The sequence below is a fragment of the Hylobates moloch genome, unplaced genomic scaffold, assembly GCF_009828535.3.
Source record: "Hylobates moloch isolate HMO894 unplaced genomic scaffold, HMol_V3 SCAFFOLD_6, whole genome shotgun sequence".
Lineage (NCBI taxonomy): Eukaryota > Metazoa > Chordata > Mammalia > Primates > Hylobatidae > Hylobates > Hylobates moloch.
The window spans coordinates 124,203,314-124,220,118 of NW_026652281.1; the positions used below are offsets into that span (position 1 = coordinate 124,203,314).

Here is a 16,805-nt window from a genome sequence, read left to right on the forward strand (position 1 = left end):
CATCGCCAAGTCAATCCTAAGCCAAAAGAACAAAGCTGGAGGCATCACGCTACCTGACTTCAAACTATACTACAAGGCTACAGTAACCAAAACAGCATGGTACTGGTACCACAACAGAGATATAGATCAATGGAACAGAACAGAGCCCTCAGAAATGATGCCGCATATCTACAACTATTTGATCTTTGACAAACCTGACAAAAACAAGAAATGGGGAAAGGATTCCCTATTTAATAAATGGTGCTGGGAAAACTGGCTAGCCATATGTAGAAAGCTGCAACTGGATCCCTTCCTTACACCTTATACAAAAATTAATTCAAGATGGATTAAAGACTTAAATGTTAGACCTAAAACCATTAAAATCCTACAAGAAAACCTAGGCAATACCATTCAGGCCATAGGCGTGGGCAAGGACTTCATGTCTAAAACACCAAAAGCAATGGCAACAAAAGCCAAAATTGACAAATGGGATCTCATTAAACTAAAGAGCTTCTGCACAGCAAAAGAAACTACCATCAGAGTGAACAGGCAACCTACAGAATGGGAGAAAATTTTTGCAACCTACTCATCTGACAAAGGGCTAATATCCAGAATCTACAATGAACTCAAACAAATTTACAAGAAAAAAACAAACAACCCCATCAAAAAGTGGGCAAAGGACATGAACAGACACTTCTCAAAAGAAGACATTTATGCAGCCAGAAAACACATGAAGAAATGCTCATCATCACTGGCCATCAGAGAAATGCAAATCAAAACCACAGTGAGATACCATCTCACACCAGTTAGAATGGCCATCATTAAAAAGTCAGGAAACAACAGGTGCTGGAGAGGATGTGGAGAAATAGGAACACTTTTACACTGTTGGTGGGACTGTAAACTAGTTCAACCATTGTGGAAGTCAGTGTGGCGATTCCTCAGGGATCTAGAACTAGAAATACCATTTGACCCAGCCATCCCATTACTGGGTATATACCCAAAGGAGTATAAATCATGCTGCTATAAAGACACATGCACACGTATGTTTATTGCGGCACTATTCACAATAGCAAAGACTTGGAACCAACCCAAATGTCCAACAACAATAGACTGGATTAAGAAAATGTGGCACATATACACCATGGAATACTATGCAGCCATAAAAAATGATGAGCTCGTGTCCTTTGTAGGGACATGGATGAAACTGGAAAACATCATTCTCAGTAAACTATTGCAAGGACAAAAAACCAAACACCGCATGTTCTCACTCATAGGTGGGAATTGAACAATGAGAACTCATGGACACAGGAAGGGGAACATCACATTCCGGGTACTGTTGTGGGGTGGGGGGTGGGGGGGCGGGGACAGCATTAGGAGATATGCCTAATGCTAAATGACGAGCTAATGGGTGCAGGAAATCAACATGGCACATGGATACATATGTAACAAACCTGCACATTGTGCACATGTACCCTAAAACCTAAAGTATAATAAAAAAAAAAATGTAAAACAAACAAAAAAAAAAGAACACTAAAAATCTACTCAGCAATTTTCAAGTATATAACACCTTGTTATTGACTACAGTTACCATGTTGTACAGTACATCTCTTGAATTTATTCCTCCTGTCTATCTGAAATTTTGTAACCTTTGTATCTCCAACCTCCTCTTACCCCAACCCCTAGTAATTATCACTCTACTCTCTGGTTCTATGAGCGTGACTTTTTTAGATTCCATAGATGTGAGATCATCTAGTATTTGCTTTTCTGTGCCTTCACTTAACATAATGTCCTCTAGAGTCATCTGTGTTGTCACAAATGACAGGATTTCTTTCTTTTTCCAGGCTGAGTAATATTCCTTTGTTTTTCCACCGGAAGGGATATCAGAGAGACTCTCATCCCTTAATGCCACAGGGGAACCTGAGTGGTGGAAACATTAAGTGGTAGTGTGGAAGAGGAAACTCATAACTTCATTCTGTCTGTTTTCCTTTCTGTACCCCACCTTCTCTAAGTGGGCAGATCTTCCAGAAAAGAACTCCCAGTTTCCTTCAAAGGAAATTCCCGCAAATTCCAACATGCTATGAATCTAAGTGTTTAATCCCACAGTTACCTATTTGCTCATTAATGTCATGTGGGTAAATAATACTTGGATTAGGTGTAAGAAGTCCTAATTAATTGTTCATGTTTGTTGATGATGTAGAGACAACTAGCTGTCTGTAATTTTCTTCCACTTGCTCTGACATCATGTCTGTAGAACTGGAGCCTAGAACCCTCTACAGGTGTTTATTGCTTCTCAAAGATGAAGTATAATCTTTGCATGCACCCAGGTGTAAATAGTCTTTTTAATAACCACATGGATCTGCTGGCCATTTTAAGCTCATTTAGAGAGCGTTTACTAAACTTAGCAAATATTAAACATAAAAAAATAATGATCTGGGTGGTAGAATGACGAGTTATTTTTATTTTCTTGTTATCTGTTTTCATTAGTATCACAGCTAACATTTACTTAGCATTCACTCTGTGTCAAGCGCTGTGCTTTGTGTAGATTATTTTATTTCATCCTCCTGACAAGCCTATGAAGGAGAAACTACTACTTTCCCATTTTACAGAGGAGTAAAGTGAAGCTAAATCAAAATAAAGTTATGCAATCTATTCAAAGTGACACAGAAAGTTGTTTCATTGGGATTCAAACCCAGGCCATCTGTTCATAGGTCATTCTCTTAACTATGGTAAAGTCTTTCTAATGCCCTCAAGTTTCTGTTAGAAACACAAAGAGTATTACTTTATGTGAAAAAAAATGCAACTTTTTAAACAGTAATATCTGAGTTGTTTTTAAAATAAAGTTTGTTATTTATTTTTTTCTGTTTTAGTTTCATGAATTAAACTGCTATTAAATAGCAATATTTTTAAAAGACATCTTCAGCATGCTGTAAGATACTTTTTAGAAAAATATTCTCTCTCAGGTACATCTGATGAGAAGCTGCGCTTTACATGAATCATTGACTGAAGAAAGAAGAGGAACATACTTTCTGAACCATGTGTGAATGGTAAGCTGTAAAAAATTGCCATCAGTTTTCCTTGGAAAATAGGCACTTAATATCAATATTTGGAAATCATTACTGCTTGAATATCATTGGTATAGACCTGCCAACATAAAATTACCTGGTATATTTGATTAATGGTGTAGAGTGAGAAGCACACATGGACAAATGGCTGTGCCATAATTTTGGGAAAGGTTGCTTTAAATCGTAAGCAGAAAAATCACTCATGAAACAATAGATGATAATGACCCTTAAGAAATAGCTAATACTATTATGGAAATATCATCCACAGTAAAAAATAAAATGAAAAAACAACAGATCTTATGTTCCCTAAACTATAAACTGAAAGGACATGGTCAGGTCTAAAGGCCGCCAAATTTAATTGATCTCAACAATGCCTTGAAAATTGCTTTTGGGCACTGAACAAAACTGTAACATTTACAAATTCCAATGGCGATTCTGGGCAAAGATAGCACAGTGAGCTTCAGACCACAGACAGCATTTTACTATGAGAGGTGAGGTATGAAGACCTCTACGTCAGAAGCAAAAACAAAACAAACAGAAAGAGTTGAGTTTAGAGGTGAGGTTTAATTTTCACAATACAAGTATAAGGAAGATTATGTTACTGAAAATTCTCCATTGAGGTGAAATGCCCTAGGATTTAGGTCCTAAAACATCAGAGTACTTCCATCCTTAGACTCCTGAAAGCTTCCCATTGTACCCAGAATAAAACACAATTAAAAAAAATAAAAAAGAATAAAACACAATTATTTACCATGGCTGGCAAGCACACGCCTGAACCTGCCTCTGCTTCCCTCCACAACTTCAACATAAACTCTTCCCTTACTGACCGATCCAGGCATCCTGGCCTTCCTTCTGGCCATGCCTGGATTGCTTCTGTCTGGGGCCTTCACACTTGTTGTCTCCTGTGTCTAAACACTGTTCCCATGGATTTTTTGAACATGGTTTCTACTCATTATTTGGGTCTTAGCTTAAATGTCACCTCTTTAGAAAAGCCTTCACAGAAAAGCCATCTAATAATGTAGCATTCCCCAATCCCTCATTTAATTTAGCCACTCCCACATGAACACATTTTATACTCTTTTTTTTTTTTTGAGACGGTGTCTTGCTCTGTCTCCCAGGCTGGCGTGTAGTGACACAATCTTGGCTCACTGCAACCTCCGCCTACCAGGTTCAAGCAATTCTCCTGCCTCAGCATCCTGAGTAGCTGGGATTACAGACACCTGCTACCACACCTGGCTAATTTTTGTATTTTTAGTAGAGACAGGGTTTCACCATGTTGCTCAGGCTGGTCTCGAACTCCTGACCTTGTGATCTGCCTGCCTCGGCCTCCCAAAGTGCTGGGATTACAGGTGTGAGCCACCGCACCAGGCCCATTTTATATTCTTTATAGCACGTGTCATCATCAGAAAATGTCTTGTGTTTTTGTAGGCTTGCATTTTCCATCGTCCACCTCTGCACTGGAGTGTGAGCTCCATTAATACCACAGACCGTGGCTATTTCAAGGGCTGCTGTGTTTTCAACACCTATTGACCAATATATATTTACTGAATAAATGGATGAATAAAATTCAATATTCTTACCTCCAACCAAATTGGTATAAAGTTATTTATACTCTCTTTTTTAAAGCTGTATATGAGAGACTAAAAATAAATATACTAAGAAAAGGGCATAATGCTTCTTGAAAACTTGAGCAAAAAACCAGGAACCACCCCACAATGTCCATGTGCTTAATTATTTATTCTTGCTTTTAAATTCCATTAACTAATAGCACAGGCAGTAAGTAGGATGATGCTGAGCCTGCTTAATGAGGAACATTTACAAAAAGGCAAATGCTCTTCTCACACACCCCAGGCCCCAGCTTCAACACAAGTCTGTCTAGAGAAGCTTGGTGTCTGGATTTGCCTGAGCCAAATGTTTTACCAAGAACAAGCCAATGACCCACCACCCTTTGCACAGTGGTAGCAATAGAACTGGTTAAGCCTTATCTGTCTTTTTTTTCCTTTAGCTGATACTATTGTTGGACTACCTTGAATTGCATCCTCATTCGTTGCTGCAAAGCCGAGATTTTGTTGTGGCATCCTCCACTCAGACATGATGATCCTATACCAAACTCAGATGCAAGCCTATTTGTATAAAGCTAGTTATGCTAATCCCATTCTCCTTGCCAATGGATGGTTTAGAAGTGGGCATCTGCTGGGAAGTGGAGATTGCAGTGAGCCGAGATTACACCACTGCACTACAGCCTGGCGACAGAGCGAGACTCCGTCTTGAAAAAAAAAAAGTGAAGTGGGCATCTGACTTAGACTGTGGCAAAGGGGACATCAAAAGAAATTTTCTAGGGATAACTGATGGAAAAGTTTCCTTTATTAAAAAAAAAAAAATCAGAATGTCCTTTCACTTGACATTGTTGGTTTATCTGAGTACGACGCCCAGAGTTGCAGCAGTTGTCTTGGGACCAAGCTGACATTCCAAGGACAGCAAGGCAGGGAGATGGAGAGGATTTGAGTTCTCTGTGCTGTGCTTCACCTAGGGAATTTATCAGCTCTGGGGGCTCCCTGCCTCATGACTTATTATGTGAAAAACTGGATATTGCAATAACCTTTCAACCGATTCCTGCTTCTGACAGTGGTCCCTTAATTGAGCTGCTGCTAGAAAGAGCGTTTTTCAACTAGTGGCTATTTCCTTCAGGCAGGAGTCCAGCTATTTATAACGGTTTATAAGGTCCCCATCTTGCATCTGTCTGCCATCATCTGTCTCCATCTTTCACAACTTCCTCCTGTGCCTACTCAACTTCAGACACACTGGCCACAAGTCCAGTCCTTAAACATACCAGATAAGCTCTTGCCTCAGGGCATTTGTACTGGCTGTTCCCTCTATCTGGAACTCTCCTCCCCAGATATTCACATGATGATTTTTTTTTTTTTTTGCCTTCTTCAAATTGTTGCTCAAATGTCATCTTTTGCATGAAGTCTTGACCATCCTATTTAAAGGAGAACACCATATCCCTTAACCCCGTATTGGTTTATTTTCTTGCATTTATAGCCTCATATTTTATATGCCACTTGTTTATTATATCTATTGTCTAGCCCCTCCACTATTGAATCTCCAGTGCCTAGAATGCCAAGCACATAGTAGGTGCTCAGTAGATATTTGCAGAAGAGATCATTCTTTTACTGTTCCAGATATTTTGATAGCAGTTTTCTGTTGGAGCTGAAAGCATCTTGAAAGCATGATGGATTTCCTTTGAGTTGCCTTGGTGTCCTATGCCCTGCATTTTCAAGACAGTCGACCTTGTCTTAAACTCACAGTCAGTGCATCCAGAGGAAGCTGAGCAGTAAAAAAATTTCTGGTGTAGGATTCAAAAATTTGCTTTCTGGTCTCTATAAGACCTTGGGCAATTTAAAACTTATCTCTAGCTGCCTCAATCTCCTCATATCTATGAAGAAAATTAGGTCTACTATCTATAATATCTATACTATCTTTTTGTCTGCAATGTGGGATTATAAGACCGATTCTAGTTATCTCCTATGGGTTATAAGACATATATGACCCATATATGTTAAAAGTAGAAAAGTCCTGTGTATCTGTAATGAATTGTTTTGAATGAAATTTTTATTCTCTAAAAATATCCATTATTGTTGTATTAATGATAATATTGATGTTTTTTGGTTAGTTGACATTTATTAGTTACTGAAGGCTATTTTCAGTCAATAAATATTTATTAAGCCCCTGCTTGGTGTCAGGTTACTTTCCAGGAGTGCTCTATCATGGTAGTCGAGAATACCAACTCTGAGGTCAGACTGGTGTGTAAATGGATACGTTGTTAAACTTTCTGAGTCTCAATTTCCTCCACTGTAAAATGGGCTTAAGCTGGCACCTGCCTCATATCTTAGTGTTGCAGCAAAGGTGGAATGAGATAACATGTTGAAAGCAATTATTAAGGAGTCTGATCTTGTAAAACCTGATTAAACGGAATTATCATTATTATTACTCTACCCTGGCCAGGTATTGTGCAGCACTTTCAAAGATCTTATTAACATATCCTTTCATCCTCCCAAGCTGGCGATCACCCAGGGAACCTGAGCAATAGCACAAGAGAATAATTGAACCATGAATAAAATGTGGGTCTATGTACCCAGAAGTCCTAGCTAATTCCTGTTTCTACTTTAGGTCTCAGATTGGCTTCCAATCTAGCCAGTCTTACTCTAGCAAGGCTTCCCTGCTCTGTTCCCAGTGTGGGTTGGGTGACTTACTCTTTTTCTAGCACTTTCCACAATCACATTGGATTGTCATTAAAAACCATGTGGTGATGGCCTCAGGAAAGTGTACAGTGCTTAATGGAGGGGAGCAACAAGGTTTTGTCCATGACTGGCCTCATCGTCCAGCCCAGTGCCTGGCACATACTAGGTGCTCCATAAATATTTGTTAATTAAACACATTTAAAGTGATTGGCATTAGGGAAAGGGTGAAATAAATAGCCATGGAGTTTTTTTCTCCTTCGTGGCTAGGAAATATTTAATTACCTAATGCTTACAAAGAGAACAGGATGTTTGCCTTCAGTGTTATGCAAAGAACCTGCTTCCCTTCCTCCAGAGCTCACTTCTCACCAGCCCACCTGCAGAGTACAGCAAGCCTCCTCACATCAAGACATTCTCCATCACAGCTAAGAAAAAATGCTTTCATCTTGCACAACTTGTTCACAATCAGTCCAATTTTTCTTCTGGCAGATTGGAGCGCCACGCAAAGTGAAGTTGCATAGGAAATCCCCTTGTAGCCTACCAGGTGCAGAGAAGAGATCTCCACTTCTTTCTCACACACAGACGGAAGGTTTTCACTCCCTTCGGTGCCCAAGGCTGAGAACTTGGCTGCACAGTATCTCACATTTATTGGCATTCTGGTTTCCTTTAAATGCACTCAAAACACCTTCAGATTTTCTATCTTCTCTGCTCTTAGAATTGCCCTCTGATGTAAGGAAAGAAAGAACAGAATTTCTCAATGTGTTTCTTGGATCAAACTATTAGAATTATTTGGGATGGGCCAGGCGTGGTGGCTCCCGCCTGTAATCCTAGCACTTTGGGAGGCCGAGGCAGGTAGATCACAAGGTCAAAAGTTTGAGACCAGCTGGGCCAATATGGTGAAACCCCATCTCTACTAAAAATACAAAAAGTAGCTGGGGGTGGTGGTGGGCACCTGTAATCACAGCTACTTAGGAGGCTGAGGCAGGAGAACTGCTTGAACCCGGGAGGTGGAGGTTGCAGTGAGCCAAGATTGCACCACTGCACTCCAGCCTGAATGACAGAGTGAGGCTCTGTCTCAAAAAAAAATTTAAAAAAAGAATTATTTGGGATGCTTGTGAAATATGCAGGTCCTTTGACTCTGTCCCAGACCTAGTGAATCAGAATCTCTAGAGGTAGAACCTAGTAATATGCATTTTAACATCATTCCCAGGGGATTCATATGCACGATAAGGTTGGAAAATAATTCAGTATCCTGTCTAAGGTCACTAAGTGGGTAACTGAACCAAGTTTGAAGTGAGAGATTATCTGATTTCAAATTGGTGCCAAATTAAAAATCCTCTTGAGTTGTTGATTTAGAAAGCTTCTGTCCAAAAACACAGGATTCCTTCCCCCTGAAATGGGAATTCTCAGTGCCAGCCCTTCACCCTGTATTCAGGAGTGGGAAGAGCAAGGCAAGTACGGCTCCATTTTCTGTCATTTAGGCTAAGATATGTGGGGTGAAGTTACAATTATTGTAACTAAACATCTAAACATCTAAGAAAGGGTATTTGTCAATCACTGACTTCTTTCTATAAAATGAGGTGAAGGTCACAAGTCTTTTTACTGCTTTGAGACAATCCAATTGGTTGTGGTTTTTTTTTTTTTTTCTGGTGACAGCCAAGAGTCACAATCACTGAAGGGAAGCTGAAAAATCATTCTTACAATCCTTGGATTTCTTAAACATCCATGCAAAAGAAAACATTATTGCAAATGTTATAGTTAGAGGATTCCTCTTTGCAAGGAAGTCACAGTTGTTGGCTTTTACTTTAGGGTATATGAAATACACCTCACATCGACAGTCAGATTGATGTTTTTCTCTCATTAGAAAGCAGAATCGATAGAATGCCTCATCCTTTCCTCTACATGAGTGATCTTTTCAGAGGGAGGGAAGGAAAAAATGTGATGCCCATGTATCAAAACAGAATAAATACCACAATTATTTCCCATGAATAAGGTGAAGTGACCTATGTTGACAGACATCAAAGAACTGCAGAATGAGGAACAAACAAAGCACCCTAGAATTGCAGTATCGGAAAGAAAATGGTTATATGCTGTAGCTGGGATGAAAACAGAAACCACAGCAGATAATTCTTTTTCCCTTATACAAAATCAGATACCAAGTCTCAAGAAGTTGTCTGATATCGAGTGGGCAATTTCCACCACATAAAGTACTTCTAATGAGGAAATAATGTAAAATTTCATGCAATGAAATCATATGTTATACGAAATATGCCTGCTAAGCAAATCAAATACAAGCATTGCACATGGTAAATCAGAACCTTTAAATGTGTAAGTGTCTTCCAATAACTCAACTAAGTCAACAAGGTTTAGATGGCATCCTAACCACCAGCATAACAGTGTAAGTTTAGGTCATCAACAAATTGTTGACTGCGTGTCCACATGATCTGCATAAGTTATGTGATCTCATTCAGTTCAATGGTGCCAAATACCATCTGCATGCTGAGGCCTCCGCAGGTTCTATCTCTATCTCTGAGATTGTCTCTCTAAGACATATATACAACTCATATATACACATACAACTTCCTTCTTGATGTTTATACCTTTGTACCTCATAGCTACTTCATATTAATTATGTTCAAAATGAAGCTCATGATTTTTCTCCCCAAATATCTTTCTTTTTCAGGTTTCCCAGTGTTAGTAACTGGTGCCCACCAACCACCCAATTGTTCAAAGCTAAAACCTGAAAACTATCTTAATTCCTTAGTTCACTTCTCCCCTAAAATCCAGCCTATTGCCTCCAAAACATGCCTGGAGCCTGTTATCTCTTCATCTGCACCTTCTCCACTCTAATAAAGCCGCATTGTCTCTCATCAGACTTCCTATAAAGCCCAAGGAATGCTATTTTTGAGAATGTGTCCCAGTGATATAATCACAGTAGCTAATCATGATTACTGAATAATGTCTATGTGCTATGTTGTTTAAAATATATATCTAATTATATTATCATAAGAATTCTTGAATAGCTTTTATTACCCCAATTTTACATATCAGGAAATAGAGTCACGAAAAATTTGAGGTAACTTACTCCATACCCATAAGTAGTGAAGCTAAATTTGAACCAGGTATTTTTAACTGTGAAACATATGCTCTTAATCACTATATCACTCTGCGTTTCCTGGATAAATGTAAAGATTTTACTATTAGGTGTTCATAACAATGTTATAAATATTGAAAATCTAGGTAAATAAACTAGGGTATATGTACCTCTTATTATATGAAAGACGATCCTATATATTGTTAAGTAAAAACATCAATTTACAAAATAGTATTTCCATTATGACTCCATTTTGGTAAAAAAAAAAATACTGATATTGTCCGGTGTAAACTAACCAATTCCTTGCACAGTAGTTGACACACATACTTGTTTCTTGACTGAATCAATTAATGACCATATATGCATAATCAAGAGGTTAGAAAAATATACCATAAACTTTTAACAGTGCTGATCTGTGGGTTGTGGGTTTATGAATGACATTTATTTTCTGATTTTTATTGGTTAAATTTAAACTTTTCTACACTGAGAATATATTAAGTAATCAGAAAAATAAAATAATAAACCTTATGTTTTTAAAAATTATTTAAGGTTTGTCTTAAAATGGTTTCTTCCCACACGTCTATTTTGCTCCACCGAATTTTGTGTGAGATTCCTACCTCTTTGATAGTTAAAGCAGTGTAGTCTTTAGCCTAAGCACTTTAATCTATAGCTCATTTTACCTTGTGTTCTATTTGATGTGATGCTTTACTCCTCTGGGCCATGCTCTGTCTCTTCTCCAGTGGTGCATTTCTTGAGAGCTTGGACTATATTTTATTTATCTTTACAACCCTCTCACTTTCTGAGACAGTACCCTGGATATAGTAAGCACTCACTAAATACTTATTGTTGAACTCATAGTATCATTCATTTAAAGTCCTATAGAATAATTTGACGTGTGAAAAAATTCTAGTCTACTACTTGATACCCAAGATGCACATAAGCATCTTGCACCAAGATGCAATTTGAACATCTTATAACAATCTATTGGTAATGGCCTGATATATATATATATATAAAATACATATATATTACATACATATGTATTATATATGTATAACATTATATATAATATGTAATATAATATATTATATATAATATGTAATATTGTATATTATATATGTATTATATGTATAATATTGTATATTATATATTATTATATAAGTACAATATACATATATGTATGCATATATATAATATATACATATATGTTATACATATATGTATGTGTGTATACACACACACACACACACACACACACACACCCCCCTAGCCCTTATAGCCATAGTGGGTAACTATACGATTATCCCCATTCCGCACATGAGGAAAACTGAAGCATGGAGACATTAACTTGCCAAGGTAACTGGCTAGTAAGTGATAGAACTAAAATAGAAAAAGCCATTAATAGGAATAAGTAACATGGAAGGGAAAGCTGAATAATTTTTATTGACTTCGATCATATAGAAAATTAAGGTAGATTATGCCAGTTAAACCCCTTTGGTTTCCTTTAAACCAGATTTTTAACTAGTAGCAAGTGAAAGTCATTTATTGATTCACTCAACAAATATTCAACTTTCATTGAGGCAGTGTTAGTGGAGGTTAAATGACATCTAAGATATGTTGGCCAGGGAACCCCATGCCAGTGGCTGTGTGTTTGTGATCAACCTAATTCTTCTTTTTAAAAAGTTTCTGCCTTTATTCACTATTTTAAAGTGCACTTTCCAAACAAAATAGGGATTGTCATTTTGATCCTAACTCTGACCCAATTAACAGTCAGTTCAAGCAGGCTATTTTTGTATTATGCACCGTAAACATTTCAACCTATCTTCAGTTCACGTGTATTCATAACGATCGTCTAAGGGCAGGTGTGTAAAATGCACATCCCAGGCCCTCATTCCAGACTACTAAGTCAGAGTCTCTATTTCCAAAACAATGTTTAAAGATCAGGGGCTTTGGAGTCCCAAAGACTAGGTTTGAAAATTGCCTCAACCATTTATAAGCTATAGTGCCTTTGGCAATGTACTTAATATTTTTTGTTTCTTTGCTTGACTTCAATATCCTCATAGGTAATGTGGGAATAAAAATTCTTACCTGTCATAAGGTTTTGGTGAACACTAATTTAGAATGAGGGTCTAATTATAATATTTATAATAATAGCTTACAAATATCGAGTATTTACAAAGTATTGAGCACTGTGGCCAATGCTGTATCTGTATTATCTTATTAATTTGTCTTAAGCAAATAATAAATCTGCAAATGGTAAGACCTGTAGTTAGAGCAGACATTCAGAATTCTCATAATTGATGGGAAGCCAGTCACAAGGACAAGATTTAAGTGCAGAGTAAGAGAATAATGGATTACTTGGAACAAGTCATCCAGCCTTGTGTTGTCCAAAGCCAGTCCACTACCTCAGAATTAACTGGGTAAACTCATTAAAACACATTGTATGGGCTGGGTGTGGTGGCTCATGCCTGTAATCCTGGCACTTTGGGAGGCCGAGGCAGGTGGATCATGAGGTCAGGAGTTCGAGACCATCCTGGCTAACCGGTGAAACCACATCTCTACTAAAAATACAAAAAAATTAAATAAATAAGCCGGGCGTAGTGGCGGGCGCCTGTAGTCCCAGCTACTCGGGAGGCTGAGGCAGGAGAATGGCGTGAACCTGGGAGGCAGAGCTTGCAGTGAGCCGAGATCGTGCCACTGCACTCCAGCTTGGACGTGCAGAGCAAGACTCAGTCTCAAAAAAAAACCACGTTGTATCACCCTGACACCTGAAACTCTAACTTAGTAGCTCTTGGAGACCTCAGAGTCTCTATTGTTTAAAAAGTTCAAATGATTTTGAATCATGGGCAAGATTTAAAACAACACATTCACTTGAACTTCATTTTCTTAAGATCCATGAGGTTAGAGAGTAGGTCATTTTTTTCTTTCTCTTTTAAAAAAAATTTCTAATGTGTAGCACAGTGCTGTCATGTAGAAGACACTCAAAAATCTTTTTTTAGGTGACATAAAATGGGATTGATAATTTTCTATCTGTCTTCATAGGGGCTTTAGAAGGATCTTTTGTAAGGCTCTATTTGACAATTCATCTCAAAAATAGAGGAGTTTATATACAAATATAATTTTAGATCCAGTAATCCCACTGCTGAGTCTATATTTAAAAAATAAAATCAGTATATAGAAGAGAAATCTGCTCTCCCATGTTTATTGCAGCTCTAGTCACAATAGGCAAATTATGGACTCAACCTAAGTGTTCATAAACAGATGAATAGATACATATAGTGATATATATATATATATAAAATATGTGACATAAAATGGGATATATAATATATATAATATACACACAAACACACACACATTATATATATATATATATATGCTCAATGGAATATTACTCAGCCATAAAAAAGAATAAAATCCTGTCGTGTGGCAACATGGATAAACCTGAAAGGCATTATTAATATATTTCATTTAATAGTGAAATAAGCCAGGCACAGACAGACAAATACCACATGTTCTCACTCATATCAGGAACCTAAAAAAGTTGATCTCATAGAAGTAGAGAATAGTAAATAGTGGTTACCAGAGGCCTGGAGGGTGGTAGGAAGATGGAAACAGATTGGTCAATAAGTATAAAGTCATAGATCTGAGGAGTAAGTTTTGTTCTATAGCACAGTAGGGTGACTATGGTTAACAATATCATGTGGTATATCTCAAAACAGCTAGGAGAGAGGATTTTGAATCTTCTCACCACAAATAAATGATAAATGTATGAGGTAATCGATATGCTAATCATCTTGGTTTGATACCATTACACAATATACGCATATCAAAACATCACACTGTACCTTATAAATATGTGCAACGTGATGTCAATTTCTTTTAAATATAATTTTATAGAGATTTATTTATTAATTTTAGTGTGCTTTCTCCTACTTTGTAAACATAGAGTATTTGGTTTTTGGTCACCCACTATTAGATTCTATACAAAGGAATTATAGCAAGATTGTAAATAAACTATCTTTTTCAAATTCCTCAGATTAATCTTTGCTTGAATTACTTTTTACTCAGAATTGAAGTGCTGCAGAATGACCTGAAGTTCACATGCATTTATGCATGTTAGTTTGAGTATAGTGTTCAATCCTGTCAACTGTTCACTTCATCATTCTTTAAAACTAGTTTTCGACCTGTGTTATACCACATCTGGAATCTAAACCTACCATCAAAGCAGCAAAATCTGTTTCGGGCAAGCCCTACTGCATTCTGCTAGAAGAGCTAAACTGTGATTTAAAACACCCAGAAGTGCTATTCTAGTTCCTTCCAATTGCCTATCATCCAGTGTTTTGTAATGCAGACACCCTTAGGGAGAGTCATGGAGGTCTCCAAGCCCAGGCTTATAAAAGAAGAAAATAAAGAAAATTAAAAAGTTCTTCAGGAGGAGGAAAACTAATGCATTATCCCAGGTAAAGGGCCCAGGAATAGAAAAGTCTCCTGAGAACCAGAAAGGCAATTATATGCTAAGATTGGGATTCAGTGTTCTCATAAGTCATATGACTAGACTTGAATTCTTCAGTCTCCCTCCGCACTTCATGTATTGCCAATGGTCCTCCACATAGAATGAAAGGGAGAGAATTATGGCTGAAAGTCTTAAAATGTTTGGACTCAGAATTCTACAGCACTGACAGGTCATCCTGAAACAAGGCTTGCCTAGTTTAGCCTCTGTCTCTGCAAATCTATTTTACTGAAAGTTCATTTCAGTGCTGCTCATTGGTAGGAATAAAATAAATTTCAACAGAAAAAAAAAAAAAACAGGAGAGAAAGAAATTATTAAATCCATTTCTAGCCTAGAATGCAATTCTGGGGTGTGTGGGGACTTAGATTCATGAAAGCAAAGATGAAAGTTTTTAATTTTGAAATCAGCACAAACTCCCAAGGAGGCAAGGAAAAGGGCATGGGGATTTCTCCTACCTTCTGTGGTTCCAATCTCGATAGTGCCTTTCACTTGGCTGAAGCACCATAGTGTGTCCTGGGTGAGTGTCCCAATTCCTGAAAACAACACAAGGAGACACTTCAGGTTAGGTAAGAGCTCCCAGTTGTCCTTAAGAGACCAACAAGAAAAGAAATATATAGCAGAATCTATGCATTTCTAAAAGGAGACTTGCACACCAGGTATCATCTCGTCAGAGAAGAGACCCTAGTGAGTCCTGAGAGAACGGTCAGTCTGCAAGTACCACGTCCTGCTGTGAATCACTGCTCTGTCTCCTCCGTCTGACCAGGCCAGGACCAGTTTGAACTGGAGCAATTGGAGTTTGTCCCTTCTCAGGCCCTGGCAGCGTCCTGGAGTGGTTACGAAGGACTTGCAGTCATCCCCTGTGTGACTGGCCCTTTTCACGGGAATACTAATGCTTTTGATTGTTTTCCTTCTGTGATGGTGGGGAAGAGAATGAGGCAGTTCGTTAAGGGGTGAGAGGAAAAGAAAGGCAACATTTTTTTTTTTTAAACTGGGCTTCACAGCTTGCATGGTTGAGCGGCCAGTAAGGGGTCAGATACCCAGAGCACTTCCATCTCTCTTGTTCACATCTTGACTGCTTGCCAAAGTCAGGCTGACTGCAGAGTAGGGAAAAACAAAAAAAAACAAGGCTGGAGATGGGGCGGGGTGGCTCACACAGAGCTGGGGAGTCAGTTTCTGACAAATGTGGCCTATTTTGTTCCAAGGGTATTTTTGTTTCAGATCCAGTTGGACATTTGATGGGGCTAAATGTTCTCGGTAATAGTGACTCCTGGTTTCTACAAATATATGTAGCCAATACTAATGAATATATTAATGCATATATTAAGAGATATTCTAATTCGTTTACATATTCAAAAGAGTCCTTTACAGAACACTTCTGGATAGCGGGGGTGCCAGTTTTCTTCTCAACAACATGAACATTCCCCTTCAATTCAACTAGGTTTTAAAATTCAAGAGAATATTGCAGAATCAAATTTTGGGAGATGGTATGAATTTAAGAATGATTAAATTCAGTGGGAAAAAAAACATAAAGTTTCAAAAACAAACTGACCTTTAAAAATGCACAGGGAACTGAGTCGTCATTTTCATGGTCAGCCATAGATTTTTATTGAATTCCTATATGGAAACCTTCATCTGCTTAGTCACATGAGAGGAGCGTTGCCTCTCATATGCTCTTCTCAGTGTTGTTGACAGGTTAACTGATGGAATTAGTATAGAGTCATCATTAAAAGTAGAGACTTTGCAATTAGGCAGGGTTTATAGTTGGGCTCTGACTTGGGACAAGTTTCTAAGGATAATGAGACAGTTTCCTCATCTTAAATGGCAATAATAATGGGACCCATCTCTCAGAGTTGTGGATATTGAATGTGATTAGCACAGTCAAGAAACTTAATAATGGATATTATTAGTAGTACTAGTAA

The 16,805-nt window shown here is 37.9% G+C and overlaps 1 protein-coding gene across 4 annotated transcripts in view; it reads right to left on the bottom strand.

Moving 5' to 3' along the window:
- Nucleotides 1-15,803, bottom strand: part of PPP2R2B (protein phosphatase 2 regulatory subunit Bbeta) — a 503,044-nt gene extending 487,241 nt beyond the window's left edge. The window contains exons 1-2 of one of the 4 annotated variants that reach the window (XM_032158260.2): nucleotides 15,540-15,803; nucleotides 15,342-15,419 (exon numbers count right to left, since the gene is read on the bottom strand). In XM_032158260.2, coding sequence (XP_032014151.1) covers nucleotides 15,342-15,419; nucleotides 15,540-15,549 — 88 coding nt within the window. In that variant the 5' untranslated portion in view covers nucleotides 15,550-15,803. The remainder of the gene's footprint in view (nucleotides 1-15,341; nucleotides 15,420-15,539) is intronic. The other 3 variants (XM_032158258.2, XM_032158257.2, XM_058439987.1) reach the window with 3 other exon arrangements.
- Nucleotides 15,804-16,805: the final 1,002 nt, after the last annotated feature.